At 61.3% G+C, this 18,958-nt stretch overlaps 5 protein-coding genes across 5 annotated transcripts in view; 1 reads left to right on the forward strand and 4 right to left on the reverse strand.

The window, feature by feature from the left end:
• Window positions 1-20: 20 nt before the first annotated feature.
• Window positions 21-8,642, reverse strand: SDRG_15631 (hypothetical protein). The gene has a single exon (XM_008621810.1). It carries the CDS (start codon window positions 8,627-8,629, stop codon window positions 116-118), a length of 8,514 nt encoding a protein of 2,837 aa, XP_008620032.1. The 5' UTR covers window positions 8,630-8,642; the 3' UTR covers window positions 21-115.
• Window positions 8,643-10,161: 1,519 nt separating this feature from the next.
• Window positions 10,162-13,051, forward strand: SDRG_15632 (hypothetical protein). The gene is made up of 3 exons (XM_008621811.1): window positions 10,162-10,727; window positions 10,776-12,158; window positions 12,210-13,051. Exons 1-3 carry the CDS (start codon window positions 10,176-10,178, stop codon window positions 12,771-12,773), a joined length of 2,499 nt encoding a protein of 832 aa, XP_008620033.1. The 5' UTR covers window positions 10,162-10,175; the 3' UTR covers window positions 12,774-13,051.
• SDRG_15633 (hypothetical protein) lies at window positions 13,008-14,512 on the reverse strand (the record flags this gene model as incomplete). The annotated part of the gene is made up of 9 exons (XM_008621812.1): window positions 13,008-13,176; window positions 13,225-13,325; window positions 13,370-13,559; window positions 13,612-13,711; window positions 13,758-13,844; window positions 13,888-14,028; window positions 14,076-14,190; window positions 14,236-14,413; window positions 14,460-14,512. The coding sequence occupies 9 exons, from the start codon at window positions 14,510-14,512 to the stop codon at window positions 13,041-13,043; spliced, it is 1,101 nt and encodes a 366-aa protein (XP_008620034.1). The 3' UTR covers window positions 13,008-13,040.
• Window positions 14,513-14,590: 78 nt separating this feature from the next.
• On the reverse strand, window positions 14,591-17,560 carry SDRG_15634 (hypothetical protein; the record flags this gene model as incomplete). The annotated part of the gene is made up of 1 exon (XM_008621813.1): window positions 14,591-17,560. A coding segment is annotated over one exon (2,783 nt), but the record flags the coding sequence as incomplete, so codon positions are not given.
• A 1,349-nt stretch (window positions 17,561-18,909) lies between these two features.
• The window catches only part of SDRG_15635 (hypothetical protein), a gene marked incomplete at its 3' end in the record, with an annotated part of 3,015 nt that continues 2,966 nt past the window's right edge, over window positions 18,910-18,958 (reverse strand). The window contains exon 2 of the mRNA XM_008621814.1: window positions 18,910-18,951. Within this exon, the coding sequence (XP_008620036.1) occupies window positions 18,910-18,951 (42 nt within the window). The remainder of the gene's footprint in view (window positions 18,952-18,958) is intronic.

The raw sequence follows: 18,958 nt of genomic DNA on the forward strand, positions 1-18,958 counted from the left end.
CGGTATCAAGGACATGACGATTTCCTCAACTAAGGTCGTTTCTATATATCACAATGTTCTATTACTTGCCTTGCAACGCGAAGTGCAATCCCGCGCGCCACCAAAGCGTCTCCTACTAGGTCCGCATCGAGTTGAGGTACTTGATGTCGAGCCAAATCTTGGGCTTGCCCTCGTCGGCAACCAAGTCGAACGCCAGCGGCTCCGTGATCGGTGCCGCGCTCTTGGTCTCCGACTCGGTGCTGCCGCGGTCGTCCTTGGCGTCCGCAAGCAGCATCTCACTGCCCAATGTGCTTGCCCGGTTGAACGTCGCTTCCCACGCCGGCTCGGAAGAGACGGGTGCAGTCGTCGACGTCGACGTCGGTACCTTCTTCTTCTTCTTCTTCTTCGAAGACTTGGCGTCGGCGTCGTCGTTGCCAACGACGACGGCCGTAAAGAGACTGCCGCCGTGGACCTTGCGCGACTTGAGTTTCTCCTTGACGAGCGCACTCGACTTGAAGCGGGACGGCATCGCATGAAAGTGCTTGTACACGTCTTCAATTGACAGCGTCAGCGTGCCGAGAATCTTCTTTGGGATCGGCTTGCGCTTGTGGGCGACGACAAAGAGGAGCGCCATGTCCACCGACGTCACGTCGACCACGCGCGACTGGTCGAAGCGCGGCGCCGCCGTGTTGCGCAGCGTGTCCGTCTTAAACTTGTCGACGAGGCGGCTTGGGACGCCGTCGCCATCGAGCTCGACCAGCTGTACATAGACTTGGACGCTGTAGTTCATCGCAAGCCCCGTGACGCGATCGATGCGCACTTCCATCTCGGAAATGATGTTGGACTCCGAGAGCGACTTGAGCGGCGCCGACTCGAGCTTGCGGGCAATGCGCCGCGTGCCATCAAAGTCCTTGTCGTCCATGAGGTGCGTCGTGTTGTGGACGCTCTGCGAGAGCTTCTCGATGACGCCGAGCGTGCCAATGAACGGCGACGCGACAAGCCCCAACGTGCCTTGGCCGACGCCCTTGGCAAACCCCTTGAACCCGTCGTCCTTGGCACCTTGCATGGGCTTGGTCACGAGGCCCGACACGCCGTTTGCGAGCGATTTGCCGAGCAGCACACCGCCTTGCAGCAAGCCTTCGGGTACGTGGCGTGGCTCGTGGTCGGCCTCTTGGTTCTTCGAGTACGTGGCCTTTTTCAAAATGTCGCCAAAGCCATTCGCTGCCTTCCCGATCGCATCCGACGGCGCGCCGACAAGCGTCTGCATGAGGATGACCGCGCCTTGGCCCTTCTTGTCCGACTCGCCCTTGAAGTCGCGCTTCGTTTGGCGCGCGGCGAGCGCAATGCCGTCCGTAATCTCGTTGAAGAGCCCGACCGGGTCGCCCATGAGCTCGAGACTGCCGACCACCTTGTACCACTGGCCGAGCATGTTGCCGACGAGGCAGTCCCAGAGGATGATATTGTACATCAAATCGTCCTTGTACACAAACTTGTCGGCCATGATGAGCGGATGGATCGCAAACTCCGGTGTGACGTGCGCAATGCCGCCGAGGATGCTTCCGGCCGTATTGCCAAGCAGCGAGAGCAAGTACGAGTCGGCCGCGTCCGGGTCCGAGTTGAAAACGAGTTGCAAGACGTACGACGACACGGTGCACGCGCGCACATACATGTTTTGGCCGAGCGTCGACGGGTCCGGCCACGCCACGCGGTGCGCCAAGAGCTCGGCCGCGGCCGCGATCCCGGCCGCGACGACCTCGTCGTAAGTCTGCGGCGGCCAAAAGAGACTGTAAAAGATGTCGAGCACGTGCAGCGCATAGTCCAAGTTGATCTTGAGCGCCAGCGAGCCAATACAGGCCGAGAGTTCGTCGACGATGAGCATGTCGCCGTCATAGTACGAGTCAATGACGAGATGCAGCCACGGATGCTCGCCATGCTCGGCGCGCCAGCCTTCGCGCTTGTGGCTGTTGAACCCCGAATCGATTGGCGCCAAAAAGATCGGGTACATGGTATGCGGCGTCATGTCGTCCAGCTGCAAATGATGCAGCTCGTACGTTGTGCTGTGCGAGTGCGCCGGCGACAGCATGCGCAGGCCTTCCATCGTTATGTTCATGATCTCGCGCGGCGTCTGGTCGACGATCGTCACGCCGAGGCCGTGCAAGCCGACTTCGAGCGCCATCGCAAACATAGCGTCGGGCACGAGCGTGCGCCGGTCGTGGTGGTAGACAGGTCCGTCGCCGACCGCCAAGACGCGCGTCGTACCGTCAATGTACACCTCGCCGTGCAGATAGATGTGGCCGTCGTCCGGCGTCAGGCGCTCGAGTCGGTGCACCGACTGCATTTCCACGAGCACCGGGACGCGCGACGAGCCGACAAACACCTTGAGCCTAACGTCCTTGCCAATCGGCATGTCCCACGCGTACGAGTGCCACGACCGCGGCGGCAGCACAATCTCTTCCGCGTGCTTGACCCCGAGCTGCGCGTACCGGATCGCATACTGCGTCGACCGGTTCTCGATGCGAAGCTCCGGAGTCCGTGTCCGGTCGCGCAGCGTCACAAAGGTCGAGAGGCCGTCGGGCTGCACGTCGAGCTCGACGATCGGCGCGTCGCTCAGCGGACCCCGGAGCCACATGCTCGCGACCGATTTCTCGGCTAGCGGCAGCGACGGTCCCCACGGCCCGGGTTCCGTCAGCGTCGGCGGGGCCAGTAGAGCGTCGCGGAGACGCACGCCGGGTACATGACTGTCCTTGCCGACAAACTTGTACACGATGAGCGCGCTCTCGGGCTTGAGGCCGACGTTGATCTTGGCCGTTTCCACCGGCAGCTGCGACGGCGCGCCCTTATGCAGCGTGAGCGGCGTCAGCTGCAATGGCCGCCCGACGTCGTTCTTGATGACGAAGCGCGGTACGAGCCGGAGAATCTTCGTGTGCTGGAACTGCCCTGGCGCCGCGAGGATTTCGTAGCCAAGGACGCACGCCGTGAGGCCGCACGACACCTGCGCCCGCGTGCCGACGGCGGCCAAGTCGATCGACTCGGAGAACGGTACGCGCTTGAAATCCGGAAGGTACTTGCGTACGTGGGTCGCAAGGCCCGACTGGTGGTCGTGCTTTGGCGGCGTCTCGGCGAACGGCTGCAGCGACAAGCTCGCCTTCTCTGGCGCACACAGCAGCAGTGGCACTTGGTCAAAGTGGTCGCCAAAGTACGCCATGTGGCCGTCTGTCGAGCAAAAGCTGCCGTGGTGCACCTTGAGCTTGAGCTCGAGCCCCGAGTGGTTCTGGACCCAGTACGGCGCAAAAAGATCGACTGTCCGGACACTGTCCCACGAGTGCGCGACACGCACCGTCGGCGCGTCCTCGCCGGGCGCCACGCAAATGTCGGCCGACGAAGCGTACGCCTTCTTTGGCAGCTGCACGCGCACCGGGAATGGCGCCGACCAGTGACGGGACGCCGGCGCGTCGCCAGGCACCGCCAAGCGCACCCGCATGTACGCCGACTCGTCGAGGTTGAGCCCCGAGATCTGCATCGATCGGCCGCTCTCGATACGTCCGCAGCGAGCGTTGACGTCGTTCACACAAGCAAACCAGGGTACAAGGACTGCCGACTCCGGGTCTTTGAACTTCTTGGGCTTCTTCGTCGACGACTTTGGCGCCGTCATCGAGCGCGACGACTGCATCGACGCTAGCGACCCAATCGACGCGTTCGAGGCGAGCGAGAGCCGGCGCCCCGACGGCGGCAGCGTCAGACGCAGCGACGGCGGCAGCTCGAGGCCGGGCACGTCTGCGGCTTGTACGATCTGGTACTCGACGTCGCACGGCAGAGTGTTTTGCACCACGAGCTGCGGCAAGAGGTGGATGGCCCACGTGCCCTTGCTGCACTCGATCGTCGTGGGCTGTCCGTCAATGTCCAAGTAGTTGGACACGGGGGACGCAGAGGACCGACCGGGCGTCACCGACAGCGGCAGCGCATTGCTCCACTCGACTTCACCGACCTGGCGGATCGCAAACGACCCGTGCTCGAGCAGCGGCAGCGGAATGCGGAGGAGCGACTGCCCTTGGACCTCATAAAAGCGCTCGTCGTTGGCTTGCGCGGGATTGTGCCACGACACGTCGCCGTCATCGTTGAACAAGACAATCTGCGTGAGCTTGGACGTCGCGTTGCGAATGCACTCGGCCGTCGACACGCTCACCGTCATGCCGTACGTCGAGTCAACGCTAATGTGCACGGCGAGCAGCCGCGGCAGGTACGACGCGCCATACGTCGAGAGATACGAGGCTGTCCACTTGAACGTCGGGGGCAGCTGCTTGAGCAAATAGATCGCACGCGTAATGTCGTCCTGCGACGGGTCGTCTTGGTTGAGGTACGTGACCGCAGCCTCGTACTTGGCCTCGTCGTCGTCGAAGGGCGCGTCCAGAATCATTGGCACGAGGTCCAGGATCAAGTCTTGGCCGAGCACGTCCAGCGGAATCCCATAGATCGGCTCGTATCCGGGCACCTCAAGCCGCAGTGTGCGCTGCGTCATGACGCGCGTCTTGGCCAAAGCGACCTGAAACTCCTTCCAGCTCACTTGCCCCGAGTTGTCGGTATCGGCGAGCGCCATGAACGCTGCGACTTGGTCTTCGAGGTCGGCGTCCGAGAGCGACGCGTACGACTTGAGGACGCTTTGGAGCACACTTCGGACTTCCTGCGCTTCGAGCTCGCCGCTCTGGTCGGCGTCGGCGTCCCGGAAGGCTTTGCGCATCTCCTTCTCCTTCATGTTGTCCTGGAGCTCGCCCTTCATCGCGGTCTCCTCTTCCTTAAGCTTGCACACACGGTACTCGTCATGGTGCAGCTCCATCGGGTCCGACAGCTCCTGACGCGACTCGCCCGAGAGATCAATCACGTACGTCAGCGACGACCCCAGCTGGTTATGCATCCAGCAGAGACCGCCAAGCACCTTGACGTGCTCGCGCTCTTTCGACCCGACCACGTCCGACTCGTAGAACGCCGCTGTCGTCGCGTTGACCGCGTCCATAAACGCCGACGTCAAGTTGATGTGGAGGTACTGGTCCGAGACCACGTAGCACGCCAAGTCGCCGCCCACTTCCTTCTTGAGCACCGCGCGGAGCGGGTAGTACTCGATGAACGGCTCGAGCTGACGCGCTCTCGTGTTGTAGTACTTGCAGTAGATCGACCCGCAGAGGCTGCCCGTGCCGACGTTGAGCGCGCGCTTGGCAGCATCGGCGTTACCTTCGTACATACGGCAGTCGCCGTGGATCTTGACCTCCTCAAATGCGAGCTCGAGCGCCGGGACGTGCGCCGGCAACAGACTGTCGACGACCCGAAAGTAAAAGCCGCCAAACGACGTTGCGACCGACGTCAACACAAACACGGGCGTCTGCTCAAAGCTTGTCTTTGTCGTCGTTGCTTCGGCGGCTTCGAGCTGCGCGATGGACGTGGCGACCGAGCTCGCATGCTGGTTGAAGAGCCCTTCAAAGGCCGCCGCGCCCTCGCCCATGACATGCGACGGCAACAGCAGCCACGGACTCTGCTCCGACGGCTTGGCCAGACCTGGGTTGACGAGCCGCGTCCATGCTTCTTGGGCAAACTCGTACGACTTGAACGTCCGCACCATCTTGAGCTGGACAACGCGCGGCGACTGCCCGTTCAGCGAGCTTGTCGTCGCGCCGGTTTGCTCGACGTACTTGGTCCAAAACACCATCAAGCGCGCATTCTCGGCCAAATGCGTCGCTTTGCCGGTACTCGGGTTGATCGACGGCACGTGGCTGCGGTTGAGCTTCGGGTGGATGTACTCGGCGCCCGTCAACGGCAGCGACCCTTGGTGCAGCATGCTATAGTGGATCGTGTCGCGGTCCACAGCGGCTTGAAATTCTTCAAACGAAATGTCGCCACTGCGGTCGGCGTCCACCATGTTGAGCAGCGCCGTCTCGCACGCCTTCATCTCATCCAACGTCAGGCCAAGGTCCTTGACCAGCGCTTCGAGGAGCCCGAAAATCTCGTCGTGGTCCAACGTGCCGCCGCCGTCCTTGTCGAGCAGCATAAACTGGCGTTGGAGCCGGGCCATCTTGGCAGCTTCGAGACGCGCGGCCCGCTGGCTCTGAATACGCGCATCGCGGGCCGCCGTGGCCGCCACGTCGGCGTCGCTGGCGATCCGGGCCGCGCCGACACGCGCTTGGATCGCTGCAAAGAGCCCAATGTCGTCTTTTGATACGTTGAGAGCAAAGTCCGACACCTTCATCGCGAGCAAGCGCGTGGCGTCGACGCGCGGCCCAGTGGCCGACGGCAGCACGAGCGTCTTGCCCATGAGCGAGGGGTCGTCCGTGATCTTGGCGTCCTTGACGGCCGACTGGAGGAGGCCCCACTTGCCTTTGGCGCGCGTCGAGCTGCTGTGCGTCGGTGCCAGGCGGCGTGTCGACGGCTCACTGTGGGCAAACTGGAGCTCGTAGTTCAACTCCAAGTCGACGCCGTCGCCTTCGAGTTCGAGAAGCGTGCGGAGACCGGGGAGCGTCACGTCGAGGCCGTCGTCCGTCAGCACAATCTTGCACGGCTGGAGCGCGACGTCAATCATGGTCAGCTGGATCGACTCGGCGTACTTGGTGCTTTTCACGGCGACAGCGACATCGGACGTGAACGCGAGCTGGTGCGAGAGGTGCGTCGACGGGTCGCCGAGGAGACACACCTCGACGCCCTTGACATTGATGGCGGCCGTGAGCTCCGTGCGCCCGAACAGCGACGGGTCGACCGTCTTGGGCGCATCGACCTCGTACACCACAAGCGCGGTTGGCGTCGCCACAATGTCGTCGGCGTCGCGCCACACGAGCGTCTCTTCGTCGTCTGCAAGCGCATCGGCAAAGGCGCTCTGCGCGTCAAAGAACGGGAGGAGGATCACGAGCACCGAGAAGCTCGCGAGCGTGAGCCCGACCGTGGCCGCCGTGCCGTCGACCGTGTACTGCAGCGAGAGCATGTTCTCACAGTCGGGGTTGCGCCCCAGCAGGTGCGGGTATGCATTCGTGGGCGACTGCCGCGTGTCGTCGACGCCAAAGGACGCCAGCACAAGGTCCAGCTCGAGCTGGCGGCGGTCGACGGCGATCGGTTGCATCGACTGCCGCAGCGAGAGATGCAGCTGGTCCAAGCTCACGCGCAAAAGCGGCGACGACGGCGACGCCCACACGCTCACCACCAGGCGTGGCCACGTCAGCGAGAGCTGCAGCGCGGCTAGCACCGACGGCACGGCAAGGGCCGGGTTGTAGTGCTCGAGCGGCGTCTCGATAAACTTGGTCAAGTCCGTCGCCGCCTTGAGCTCGTCGGGGATCCGCGGCAACGCGTCGCCAAACGACGGAACCGACCACCCGAGCGCCAGCTGCCGCAGCACAAGGATGTCTGTGGCCAGCGTGTTGGCTTCCGTCTCGGCGAGCCGGCGGGCCCGCGCGGTCGCCGCTGCCGCGTCACGCGATCGATGCTGTAGGCGGACGTACCACGGCCGGGTCTCGGGCGTATGCTTGGCGCGGTAGTCGGCAATGTACGCGTCGCGCATGGCCTCGGTCATCACATTGCACGCCGCTTCATCGTGCGCCGCCGCTTGGGCGAGCCAGATGCCGTACTCGGTGCGCGGCCGGAGCACATCGAGCAGCGTCTGGATCTGGTCGGGCACCACATCGAGGCGCATCGGCGAGAGGTCGACGGCAACGAGCACGTCCTTGGGGGCGTGGTGGAGTCCCTGGAGCATCGGAGGCATCTGGAGGCGCAATACGAGCGCCAACGGCGCCAGCATCGGATGCTCGATCGCGGCGGCCTCGTCGGTCGCGTCGGCGGCCGTGCGGAGGCTCAAGCCCGTGAGCTCCAACTGCCGCGCGTCCATGCTCGGACGATCGCCATCGTGCGTGGCCGAGAGCGTGAGACCCTCGAGCTGCAGCGTGAGAGTGGTGTTGTGCGCATATGCACACGGCGGTGGGCGCGCGACGAGACAGACGTTGGTCACGCCAAGCGCAACGCTGCCGAGGACCGCGTCGATGGCCGCCAACGGCCAGGACAGGCGCTGCAACGTCGTGTCGAGAGACTCGCCCCAGACACCTGCGAGAAGCGTGTACTCGTTGGAGGCCGTCGATACCGGTTTTTGGAAGTGCGCGAGCTTGGCGAGGATCGTCGACGTCCACCATTCGAGGAGCGCGAGCCGGTTGCTCTTGGCGACTTCCACGTCGGCGTCAAAGCGGGCCTTGTTCTCGGGTTGCTTCCATCGCCACTTGCGCGCGCTGTCCATGAGCAGCTCGATGTGCAGGCCGTCGAGGAAGAGCCCGACGCGCAATGGCAGGCGCGAATCGCGCTGGCGCACGAGGCACACGAGCATCGAGAGCCACGGAAAGCAGAGCTCGAGGCGGCGGATGCGGGTCACGAGCGCGTCGGCCGGCAGGCCCAGCATCGGGCCGACCATCGGGCGCAGCGCCGATGCGAGCGCAACGTGCTCGATCGTGAGCGTCCCATGTAGCATCGACCACGAGATGCGAATGCGCTTGTCGACGTACAGGACGCCATAGCGCCGCGCCGCCCACGTGAGCACGACATCGCCGACTGTGATGAGGAGCGCGAGGAGCGTCGTCGTCATGGCCGTCGCGTACCAGGCGACGCGCCACGCGTACTGCCAGGGTATCCAGGCGAGCATGCTGCGACCTCGGATCAAATTCGATTTTGGTCCGCCAGCTTCTACCGTGTACTAGTAATATATATATTCAACGTCATAAAATACTCAAAAAAGTATCCACCATACAAATCGCAAGCTAAAATACATATTAAAAAAACGTGGGACCGGCCGGTGGTAGCACCCGGCAGGTCTCAGGGCTGTCCCAACTGGCGCATGTCGGCGCCGATGCAGTCGCCGTCGCCAAGGAAGCTGTCGGTATCGACATCGACAACGTCTGCGCGCTTGGCTAAAGACGAGATCGCGCCTGGGACGATACTACGAGCGAGAGATTTGCATGTCGCGGTGAGTAGCGCTACTGCCGCTGGCCTACTCTACCCATCAGCTTCCGTCAACACGCTGGAATGACGGGACTTGATGGCAGTGTCTTTGGCACGGAAGCAGGCTCGAGGACTTGCGCCATATTGACGACTATTGGGCTTTGTCCATGGAAGAGTCTGGGATAACGAGCGAGGTGGGCATCGCAGAGGCATTAACTCGATGGATCTAACGTTGATTCGGGTTTATCAACTCAGTACTACTGGCTGAAAGCGCTCTGCAGGAAGATTTGGGTTGCGTAGTTCTACGCCATTGTGCTTCCTCTCGAAGGAGCGCAAGCGCTTCGAGACCTCTCCCTTCAGTCCCCAGGACCTACTAGGTACGAACAAGACCTTGACCAAGCAAGACGGGCGGTGATGACGCACGCCGCGAGCAATGACGACGGTCTTCTGTCGACTGCAATGACGACGAGAATTCGAGGCGTCAACAGCTAGTTTGGCATCGAAGAATATATAAACAGCTATATAAACTTGCTGAATCGCCAACGTTGGCGCCAAAATTTACAAATGCAATTATGTTTTGTTGGAAAAAGCAAGAACTGGAGGATGATATGCGAGGAGACTTTGGGCCATCACCAAGGCAAGAAGAGACTGTCGTTGTGGGACCTACTGTACGTCGATGTACAATAATGTATTTTAACATTGCAGTGTAGTACTAGCAAGGAAATTGTTTATATATTACCTGGAGTAATACGGGCCATCGGACGCTCGGCGTCGGTAGCGCGTGAGTGCACACAATTACATTGGCAGGTGTAGGTACACAAGCGTTGACACGCGCCGTGGCGTGGCACCGTCTGGTTTCCCACATGTGAGAAATGCCACATTTCTGGGGCGCTTCTGGGAAAGCTGTCGTGCGTCCCAGATGATATGTGTTTCTACAGGTTATGGCGTCGAGTGCAATATCATATTATGAAGGTAGACCAGTATATTGCCGATTCGTGGTGTCGCCACGACGTGGCCCTTGCCGATGCGCCGACTTGGGCGCTCGCGCTGCTCGGTCCGTGCGTGCAAGCATATGAGATGCGTCGTCCTGGCGATGGAAGCGTCGCTGCATGGAGAGCTGCGTTGATCGAGAAGTGACCGGTTCATTGCTGGAACCGGCGGCCACATACAAACCCCAAGTACCAAAATCTGCCGACCGATCCAGCAAGCAACTGGTGATATCGACCATTTCCCAATTTGAGTGGCCCAAGATGCCATACGCGGGCGAGAAGCGGGACGGCGAGACGCATGAGATGAAGCGGCTCCGGCACGAAGAGAACCAGGTCGCATCGCGCGTCGTCTTTGCCCGCGGCCTTCCGGACGACTGCCTCGAGAGCGAGCTCATGGCGCTCTGCATGCCCTTCTCGTCGGTCGAGAAGGTGCTCATGATCCCGGACAAGAACCAAGCGTTCGTCGAGCTACCCGACACGACGGCCGCCACAAACCTCATTGCGTTCTACCAAGCGCACGACGCCATGGTCCGCGGCAAGAAGGTCTTCTTCGCCTTTAGCAGTCGCGGCGAAATCTGCCCGCAAAAAGGAGCTGCCAAGGGCTTCAAGGAGTCGCCGCGCCGACGATCACCGCCGCGGTCCACCCGCCGGTCGCCGCCACGCACTGCCGACCCGCGCGGCTACCAGCCGACGCCCACGACCTACGAGACGACGCCGACCAACTTGTACCTCCCGCCCGGTCAGCGCAACAAGATCTTGATGGTCACGATCTCCAACCTCGAGTACGAGGTCAAGGTCGACACGCTGCACCAGGTCCTCGCCCTTCCTTTGGCTCGAGGTGGTGCTCACATGGATACGTAGGTCTTTTCCGGCTACGGCAGTGTGGTCAAGATCGTGCTCTTCTTCAAGGGCCCCGAGCTCAAGGCGCTCATCGAGATGGAAACCATCGAGCAGGCGGAGGCCGCGCAGCATGCGCTCAACGGCCGCGACATCTACACGGGCTGCAACACGCTGCACATTGGCATCTCCAACCACGCCACGTTGACCGTGCGCTTCAACAACGACACGTGCCGGGACTACACCAACCCGACCCTGCCGGCCGGACCGGCCAACCAAGCACCCGAGCCATGGATGCTGGACGAACCGGTGGCGCCGGCGCGCACCGAGTTTGTCCCGCCGACGTCGCTCCCGCCACCTACCGCGCGCGGCCGGGACCGCAGGAGTCGTAGCCGCAGCCGGGATCGCCGCCCGCCCGTGCCGGAGCCCAGGCGTCCGCGGGATCGCCGGGACCTGAGTCCTCGGGCGCCGTCGCCCCGTCGCTTCGAGAGTCGTGCTCCATCGCCGCGTCGGCTCGACAGTCGGCCGGCTCGGGACTTTGACGCGCGGCCGCGCGAGTACGAGACGCGCGCACCCCGCGACTATGATGCGCGCGCGCCGCCTCGCGAATACGACCTGCGGGGTCCCCCTCCGCGTGATGGTGACCTCCGCGGCGCTGGCTACGACCCCCGAGAACTGCCTCGGGACTACGAGTCGAGGGCGCGCGACGTCGCTGCTCGGCCGCGCGAGTTTGAACCGCGTCGCGAGTTTGACACGCGGCCGCGCGAGTACGAGACGCGTCGCGAGTTTGAGCCGCGCCGAGAGTACGAGCCTCGGCCGCGCGAGTATGACGCTCGGGGCCTGCCCTTGCGGGACCTCGACGTCCGAGGGCCCAGTCGTGACGCGTATGACGTCCGCGGTCGCGACCTTGACCCGCGTGGGCCGCCGCCACGCGACTACGACGCCCGCCACCGGGACATGGATCCCAGGGGCCGGGACATGGATCCCCGGGGCCGGGACATGGATCCCCGAGGCCGGGACATGGATCCCCGAGGCCGGGATATGGATCTGCGAGGCCGCGACGCCGACTTTCGAAGCCGGGACATGGATGCTCGCGGTCGCGACGCGGATCTGCGGGGCCGGGACGTGGATCCTCGTGGTCGCGACGTGGATTTTCGGGGTCGGGCCTTGGATCGCGGGCCACCGGCGCGCAGTCTCGAGCGTGGGTCACGGTCGAATTCGAGCTTTGATCCGCGCTCGGTGGTGCGGGAGGTGGACGAGCGCCAGCCGCCGCGGCTCAGCGGCAGTCGAGGTCCACCGCCGCGCCCGCCGCCGTCCAAAGGCCGGGACTTTCCGCCACGCGACGGGCGGTTCGAAGTGCCGTCGTCGTGCGTGCTCATCTGCAGCAACATTGACGACCACTACATGGTACGCATGTCGCATTCGACTCTCGAGCACTTGGCGCTCACTGCTATGTAGAAAATGCCAGCGCTGTTTACGATCTTTGGGTGCTTTGGCGACGTGATGCGGCTCAAGATCATGTACCGCAAGCAAGGCACGATCTTGGTGCAGTTTGTCGACGAGGTCCACGCACAGTCGGCGCGCGAGCACCTCGACGGACTCCATGTGTGCTGTAAGAAGTGGCGCGTCGACTACTCCAAGCACGCGTCCGTGGTCATGCCGCGCGCCGACGCCGAGCCGTTTGAGCTCCAAAACACAATCGATTTCTCCAAAGCGCTCTCGCACCGGTACCGCCGCCGGTCGCTCGCCGAAGTCGCGCCACCGTCGCCGATGCTGCACATTTCGGGCATCCCCGATTCGATGCAGCCAGCGACGTTGGCCGGGCCGCACCCGATCGCAGACCTCTGTAGCCAACATGGCATCCTGCGCCAGTTTCACCCGATTCTGAAGCAACCCAAGATGGCGCTTTTGGAGATGGAGACGCTGGAAGATGCGCTCGATACGATGGTCGCCCTGGACAACGTCCTGTTTGCCGACGGCCGCATCCGCGTGTCCTTTTCCAAGTCGTCGCCGCGCCCGTAGATGCCCTTCCTCCTGCCTGCCTACGTCTCTTTCCTGCGCCTGACGACGACCTACTCGTCGACCGCCCCTGTCGCTTGTTGCTCTTGTTGTACTAGGCACATTATGAACCGAATATACCACCGCAAACCCCCTCGACCCCGTTTCTCCTTGACCTTGCTCTCGGCTAGCATTTGGATGCCTGTTGCACGACGTCGACCTAGCGTTGATACTCTGTTGTATAACTCTTCCGAGTGGTCTACTTCAAGATCTATATATATAACTAAGTTCTTAGTCGCGCGGCTTGATGAGCAAAACGCAGATGCCGAGGTACGCGCCAATCTCGCGGACGACGTTCGCCATGTAGCAGCTGTGCATGCCGACGACGACACTGAGGTACACGGTGGCAATGGTCGCGCCGTGGACACTACAAAAATTGGACAAGTTGTCATCTCCGTGGAGACACTTGGAGTACTTGGTCGACACGAGTGCCGCGAGCGCGGCACCGAGGAGACACACCATGTCGGCTTGGCCTGCGAATGGGATTTTGCACATGTGACTCACAATCATGCGCGACTATAGAGCACATGAAGACAAGTTGTCTGCGATCCGTATCGCACCGAGAGCGTCACGTGCGAGAGGCCAATCGCGAGGAAGAAGGGATAGCCGTACGCGGCCACGTCATCGGACTGCATCCACACGACGGACCCGAGGACAATGCTCGCCGTTGGCACGAGCTGCAGGAGCGCTTGCGTCTTGGAGCAGCGTGGCTGTTGCTGCGTGTCGATCGCGGCACAGACCATCTGGACACTAGAGACAATGTGTCCATAATTTTCATTCGCCTCGGGTCCGAGATGTCTACTTGTCGTAGCCTTGCAGCGTCATGGCGACCGCCACGAGCAGCAAGAGGGTATCACGGACCGAGAGAGATGACGTGACTGGCGTGTCCCAGAAGGCGTGTCCTTGGCCAACGTGAATGAGAGAACGTGTCGTTGCACTAGCTCGTACCGCAAAATGCAGTGACCACATGCAGCGCCATGAGCAGCAAGAGCCCTTCGGTGACGCCGACGTAGCCGTTGCCGCAGCGCAATGTGCCTGGAAAAGGAATTTATACGACTGGCTCGAGTTCAAGCTCAACCTGTATGGTACTCTTCCCACTGCGCGAGGAAGAACACCACGGACGTGCTAGAGAGAAGGAGAAGCAGGCCCAAGGTAGGACCTGTCCCGATGGCGACGCCGACAGCCAAGTTGCTAAAGACATTGCAGATGGCATCGCCGCCTAGTTTCTCCAAGCGTCCATATCAGATCTTGAAAAGAGCAGTGCACCGTGGTCGAGGAGCTGCCCGAGAGGACTCGAGCTTCCGGTGCGCCGGGCTTGTTTGCCGTCGATCGCGTCGCACGTCTGGTAGAGGAAGAGCCCGATTGCGCAGACGAGGTACAGCTAACATGTCGAGTTAGTCGGCGAAATTTACGAAGAAGCAAGTACGTGGGGAGGGGCGGTCTCGGTCATCGTGGGCACACTCTGAAAGAATACGAGCGAGGTGCTGACGGTAATGGCTGTGCCAACGAGCGTGATGACGTTGGGAGCTACCCAGGTCGGCAGCAAGTTGACAACAGCGTTCCAGTAGAGGTTGAACTTGGTGTCGAGCCACGTGAGCGCGCCGCTACGAGAGTCTTAGATGAGGTACTCTAGTGCGAGGAGCAGAGTACGGGTGGTATTCGTACGCAGCGATGCCCTTGAGCGCGGCGCTGGAGAGGACCATGATGCGTTGGATGCTTGGCTGTGTTTGCAAAATGCGGCAACTTCAACGTGCAACGCAGAGGTTGATACAGTTTATTCCCACATACGTCCCAACTGGATATTTATTTATCCATTTCGTCTCAAATAGGCGTAAAGAAGTAACAGTATATAACATTTGAGACAGTACTGAAACATACCGTTGAAGCGCAAGTGCAACTTCAAGCAGCCTTTTCAAAGATCAGGCGAACGAGTTGTGGCAATATGGAGGGTATCGACTATACACTGATCTAGTCGCCAAACGGTGTGGCGTGATGGGATGCCCATGCTGCGATCGCCTTGGTCATGAGTCCCATGCGGCTCGCCAGGCTCGCAAACGTCTGGTGCTCCTTCTCCAGTGCGTCCCACGCGACGACGTCGATCCCCGGTGGGTGCTTGTCGATGTACAAGGTGCCAAATGCAGATCTCGGATCCTCGAATCTCAAGCCGTGGGCCGGGACCGCGAGGGCGCGCACGTGCGCACACAGCGCCGGCGAGCCAGTTGTCGCATACCCTTTGGTCGCATACCGGCGCGCCTTGGCGTTGCAGAGAAAAGCCGCGAAGTCGGCGCAGCTCGCGCAGTCCTTGGAGACGTCGATGGCCATGGCGACACTTGGCAGCGGCTCCAACATCGCACTGCGTCGTGTCGCACTCGCTTGGAGCTCGGTGCGACACGTCTCTGCCAAGAAGATGCCGACGTCGGACCGCCGGATACAAATGTCCTCGATGCTAAAGAGAAGGCGAAACACACAGCTCGTAAAGAAGTCGTCGCGCTTGCTACTGCGGCAGAGCGCGTCTGTCCACGACGTAGCATGGTCCATGAGCTTGGAGGGCACGTAGGCATCGAGAAAGGTGGTAGCGTCGGCCAAAACGCCCATGATGCAGACATCGACCTTGGACACGTCGGGGTACCAGGCACTATAGTGCTCATGGTGCTCCGAGAGACCGCTAAAGAGAAACGATTCCAGTGTCACAAAGGTAGCGTCCTCAAAAATACGATCGGAAAGCGCAATGACCATCGCCCCGATCGCCATGACGTCCAGCGCGTCACGATGGTCCTTGGCGACCGCGAGCATCGTCGGCACAAACAAGAGCGGATAACGCGTCGCGATGGCTGTGACCAGATCCATATCGAGGTTTGGCACGAGGCAGAGGTACGCTATGAGTCCATCAATCGACATGGCGTCCGGAAGCTCATGCGCCGACGCCAACAGCGGCGCCACGAGCGGCGCCAGCGTCGCCGAAGGCACGTGCTGGGAGAGCGTGCGCACAGCGGGACCAACAACGGCGACCGGGTCGAAGATGGACCGTTGCTTCAAGACGACAGCATCGACAAAGCTGAGGGGGATGAGGAACGTATCGACAAGGTGCACGAGCGGCGCGGGAAGGAAGGCGTCGAGGTAGCTGCCGGCAGCGCTCTCACTGGGCGTCGTCAAGTACGTCTGCAGCAGGAGCACGTCGATTAGGAGCTGCTGGAGACCTAGGGTACCGTGCCGGAAGAACGCAAAGTTCGCGTCCATGGCGGTTGACGCCGCCACGAGAAGGCGGCAAAAGCACGTCTTGATAAACTCCTTGGCGAACGGACGCTGCAAGGGCGGGCAGACGGGGTCGAGTGCGGCGCCGGCAAGACTGGCCACGAGCCGCATGGCGCCCCCAAGTGGCCATTTGGTCAGGAGAACGTCCATCGTGGGCGCCAGCACTTCCCACCCATAGATCGTCAGCACCGAGTGGATGAGCGAAGCGTAGTCGTGCGCGCAGTCCTTGAAGTAGACGCAGTGGTCTTGAAGGAAGCACTGAACGAGATCGAGGCGCCGCTGCTGCAAGAGGAGGTCACACAACGAGGACGTGTCCCGGTAGCGCTCATGGTGCACTGTGTCGACAAACGGCCGGCTCCCAAACATCTCAAAGTACGCCAGCAAGAGCGCGTTACCGGTGGGAAAGCCCAAGTACGCGTCACGCGCATGCCACGTCGTTTGCGTCATCAAAAAGCGGTAGACTGCCACGCTTGTGACGCGATGCCCCGCGACATGCGCTCGCTGCGACGACGCCCAGAACGCCAGCGAAAAGCGCGCTCTTGGTGGGATGGCGACCATCTTGTTGCCCAAGTCATCGGCCAAAGACGGGTCGGCCAGCGTCTTGGGAAAGAGAACGCCGCCAGCGAGACGCACCGACCACGCCGTTGGCGCTCGACCGTCGTCATGATCGTCGTCGTCGTCCTCGGCATTGTACGGTGCGTGCTCGACGAGCGCCACGTCGTAGACGCCGCTGGCGCACAACGCTATCGCTACAATCTTGTCAGAGCCCGTGACTTGGCGCCACTCGAGGGCAGAGACAGGGTGATTCAAGGGGCACCCCCACATCCGAGCGGTCGCCCCGGGCAGCGCCGCCGTCGCCGCGAGCCGAGCAATCCCAGCCGATATTGACAATGGCGCCGTACGAACTGCGGCCGTGCACTCGTCCACGGCCAAGCTGAAGACCAAGAGCACGCGGTGTCCAGATACGATCGGCGCCACTTCGACGTCGACGTCGTTGTAGGCGGCCGCCAAGTCGTATTCACGTGGCCACAGTTGCGTTGGCATGGACGATCCTTCGTGCGTCAGAGTGGTCTCGCCGCCGACATACGACGACGGAAGCTCGACCCAAAGCGTCGCGAACGACCCGCTTGGAGGATCGATGGGCGCCAGGATGGCCGCGCTGCCAATAACGTCGATCGCCACGTGTGAGAGGTACGCTTGGTACATGGACGGCGGCGCCAACGCTGCGTCAATGGCGCCCACGATATCAGACAATGCAATGACGTCCGGCTCGTCATGCTCAATGTAGAGATGCGAGAGCGGGATTCGGCCATCGGGATGCTCAACCAAGAGCTGCGCAGCATTCGGCAGCGGGAACGTGAGCCAGTCGTCAACACCTCGGGCGCCAAGGCGAGGCCTGGAGCTCCGCGACGGGAGGCGCGAGAAGGTCCACGGGAGCCCCAGGCACTGGCGCATGGCGTCCAACGCGCCCTCGATCTCAGACCGAACCGACTGCATGTATATAACCCAAGCTTTTGCGAAACATGGGCGAATACCTCTATAAATGAATATGCATGTACTCTAGAAAATGATATCGTAGGCACACTGTAGCGCGACGCGAGATGGGGCAATGGGACTTCACAAGTAGCGCGGCGACACGAGAGAAGTGGAGAATTTACAATATTATGCATGTTAGTAGTGCTACTCCTACTTGCGCTTCAGTACAACGTCGTGAAACGTAATGTAGCTCATGTCATTGACCTGCAGGCGGCCCATTCGCATGTGGCATCATGGACTTGGTCGCATGCAAAAATCCGCGCTCGTATGCACGCTCGCGCGACACTGCATCCGTGGCAGTCACGTCGAGTACTTGGTGGCCTACAACATACGCTACTGTTGCGATTATCTTGTGGGCTTTCGAGAACTTGGTGGCATCGCATTTCTTCTGCAGGTCGAACGAACGCAGCTTCTGCAAGGGACCTATGCGGCTGGCCGGGATGCCTCAAACCATATCCACTAGAGACTGTATACGTTGTACTTGGACAGCCCGAATTCAGCTAGGACGGGGTTGAGGCGTTGCTGGCTCGACGTTGGGTCGACATGGACTTGCGAAAGCTTGCTGAGCACGCAACTAAGACAGGGCATCGTCGTTGCAGCGCGATAACACGGGCATTCGCTTTCCTCGAGTGAAGTTGCCCTCAAGAGGTCCTTGCATGGCTGCGGGACCGACATCGCTGATGCGTACTGGGTGCTTATGGCCGTGACGCCCTTGTGTCACGCTGCACTTGCCTGGACTCGCTGGTTGCTGGCAGGCGTCGCCATCGTTCGCACAGGCTCCTCATGCTCTGTCGCCACTAGCTCGGCTCCTCGGCCTCGGCTCCCCGGCAAGGATCGTGGCTGGCGCCACCATGGTCTCCCGTTGCTTCTTCGCCAGGCTCGCGCTGTCGAGCTCCGTGGGTGCAATCGCCCGAGGTCGTTGCTAGTGTTTCTGTGCTGCCACTGCCGCCACTGCGTCGGTCTTGGTGTTGGCTGCCAATCTGATTCCATCCAATATACCACTGGACCGCCACTTTGCGCTGCATGCGTCCAATACAAATTGCAAGTTAAATTGCCAGATGTTTTCGTAAACGTGTGGAATGTGAGATGGCAGCGCATCCCATACAAATACCAAGTCAACCCACTGCCTCGCATGGAGCATATCTCCGATTTACGGAACAAAAAGTTGCGCTGGGGCTTGAGGCGCCGATGTAGATTGCCGATAATATTCGTAAACCTACGGGATGTTGAGATTGCCCCAGCTACTAGAACCGATTGGTTGTTGGAATCGAAGTTTATTGGCGGTCTTCGATGCAACGCCGCGTGCATTGGCCTAAACTCGAAGATAAAAGGTCCCAGCTTCGAAAACTTGCACCTTGACA

Source organism: Saprolegnia diclina, assembly GCF_000281045.1.
Source record: "Saprolegnia diclina VS20 unplaced genomic scaffold supercont1.97, whole genome shotgun sequence".
Taxonomy (NCBI): domain Eukaryota; phylum Oomycota; class Saprolegniomycetes; order Saprolegniales; family Saprolegniaceae; genus Saprolegnia; species Saprolegnia diclina.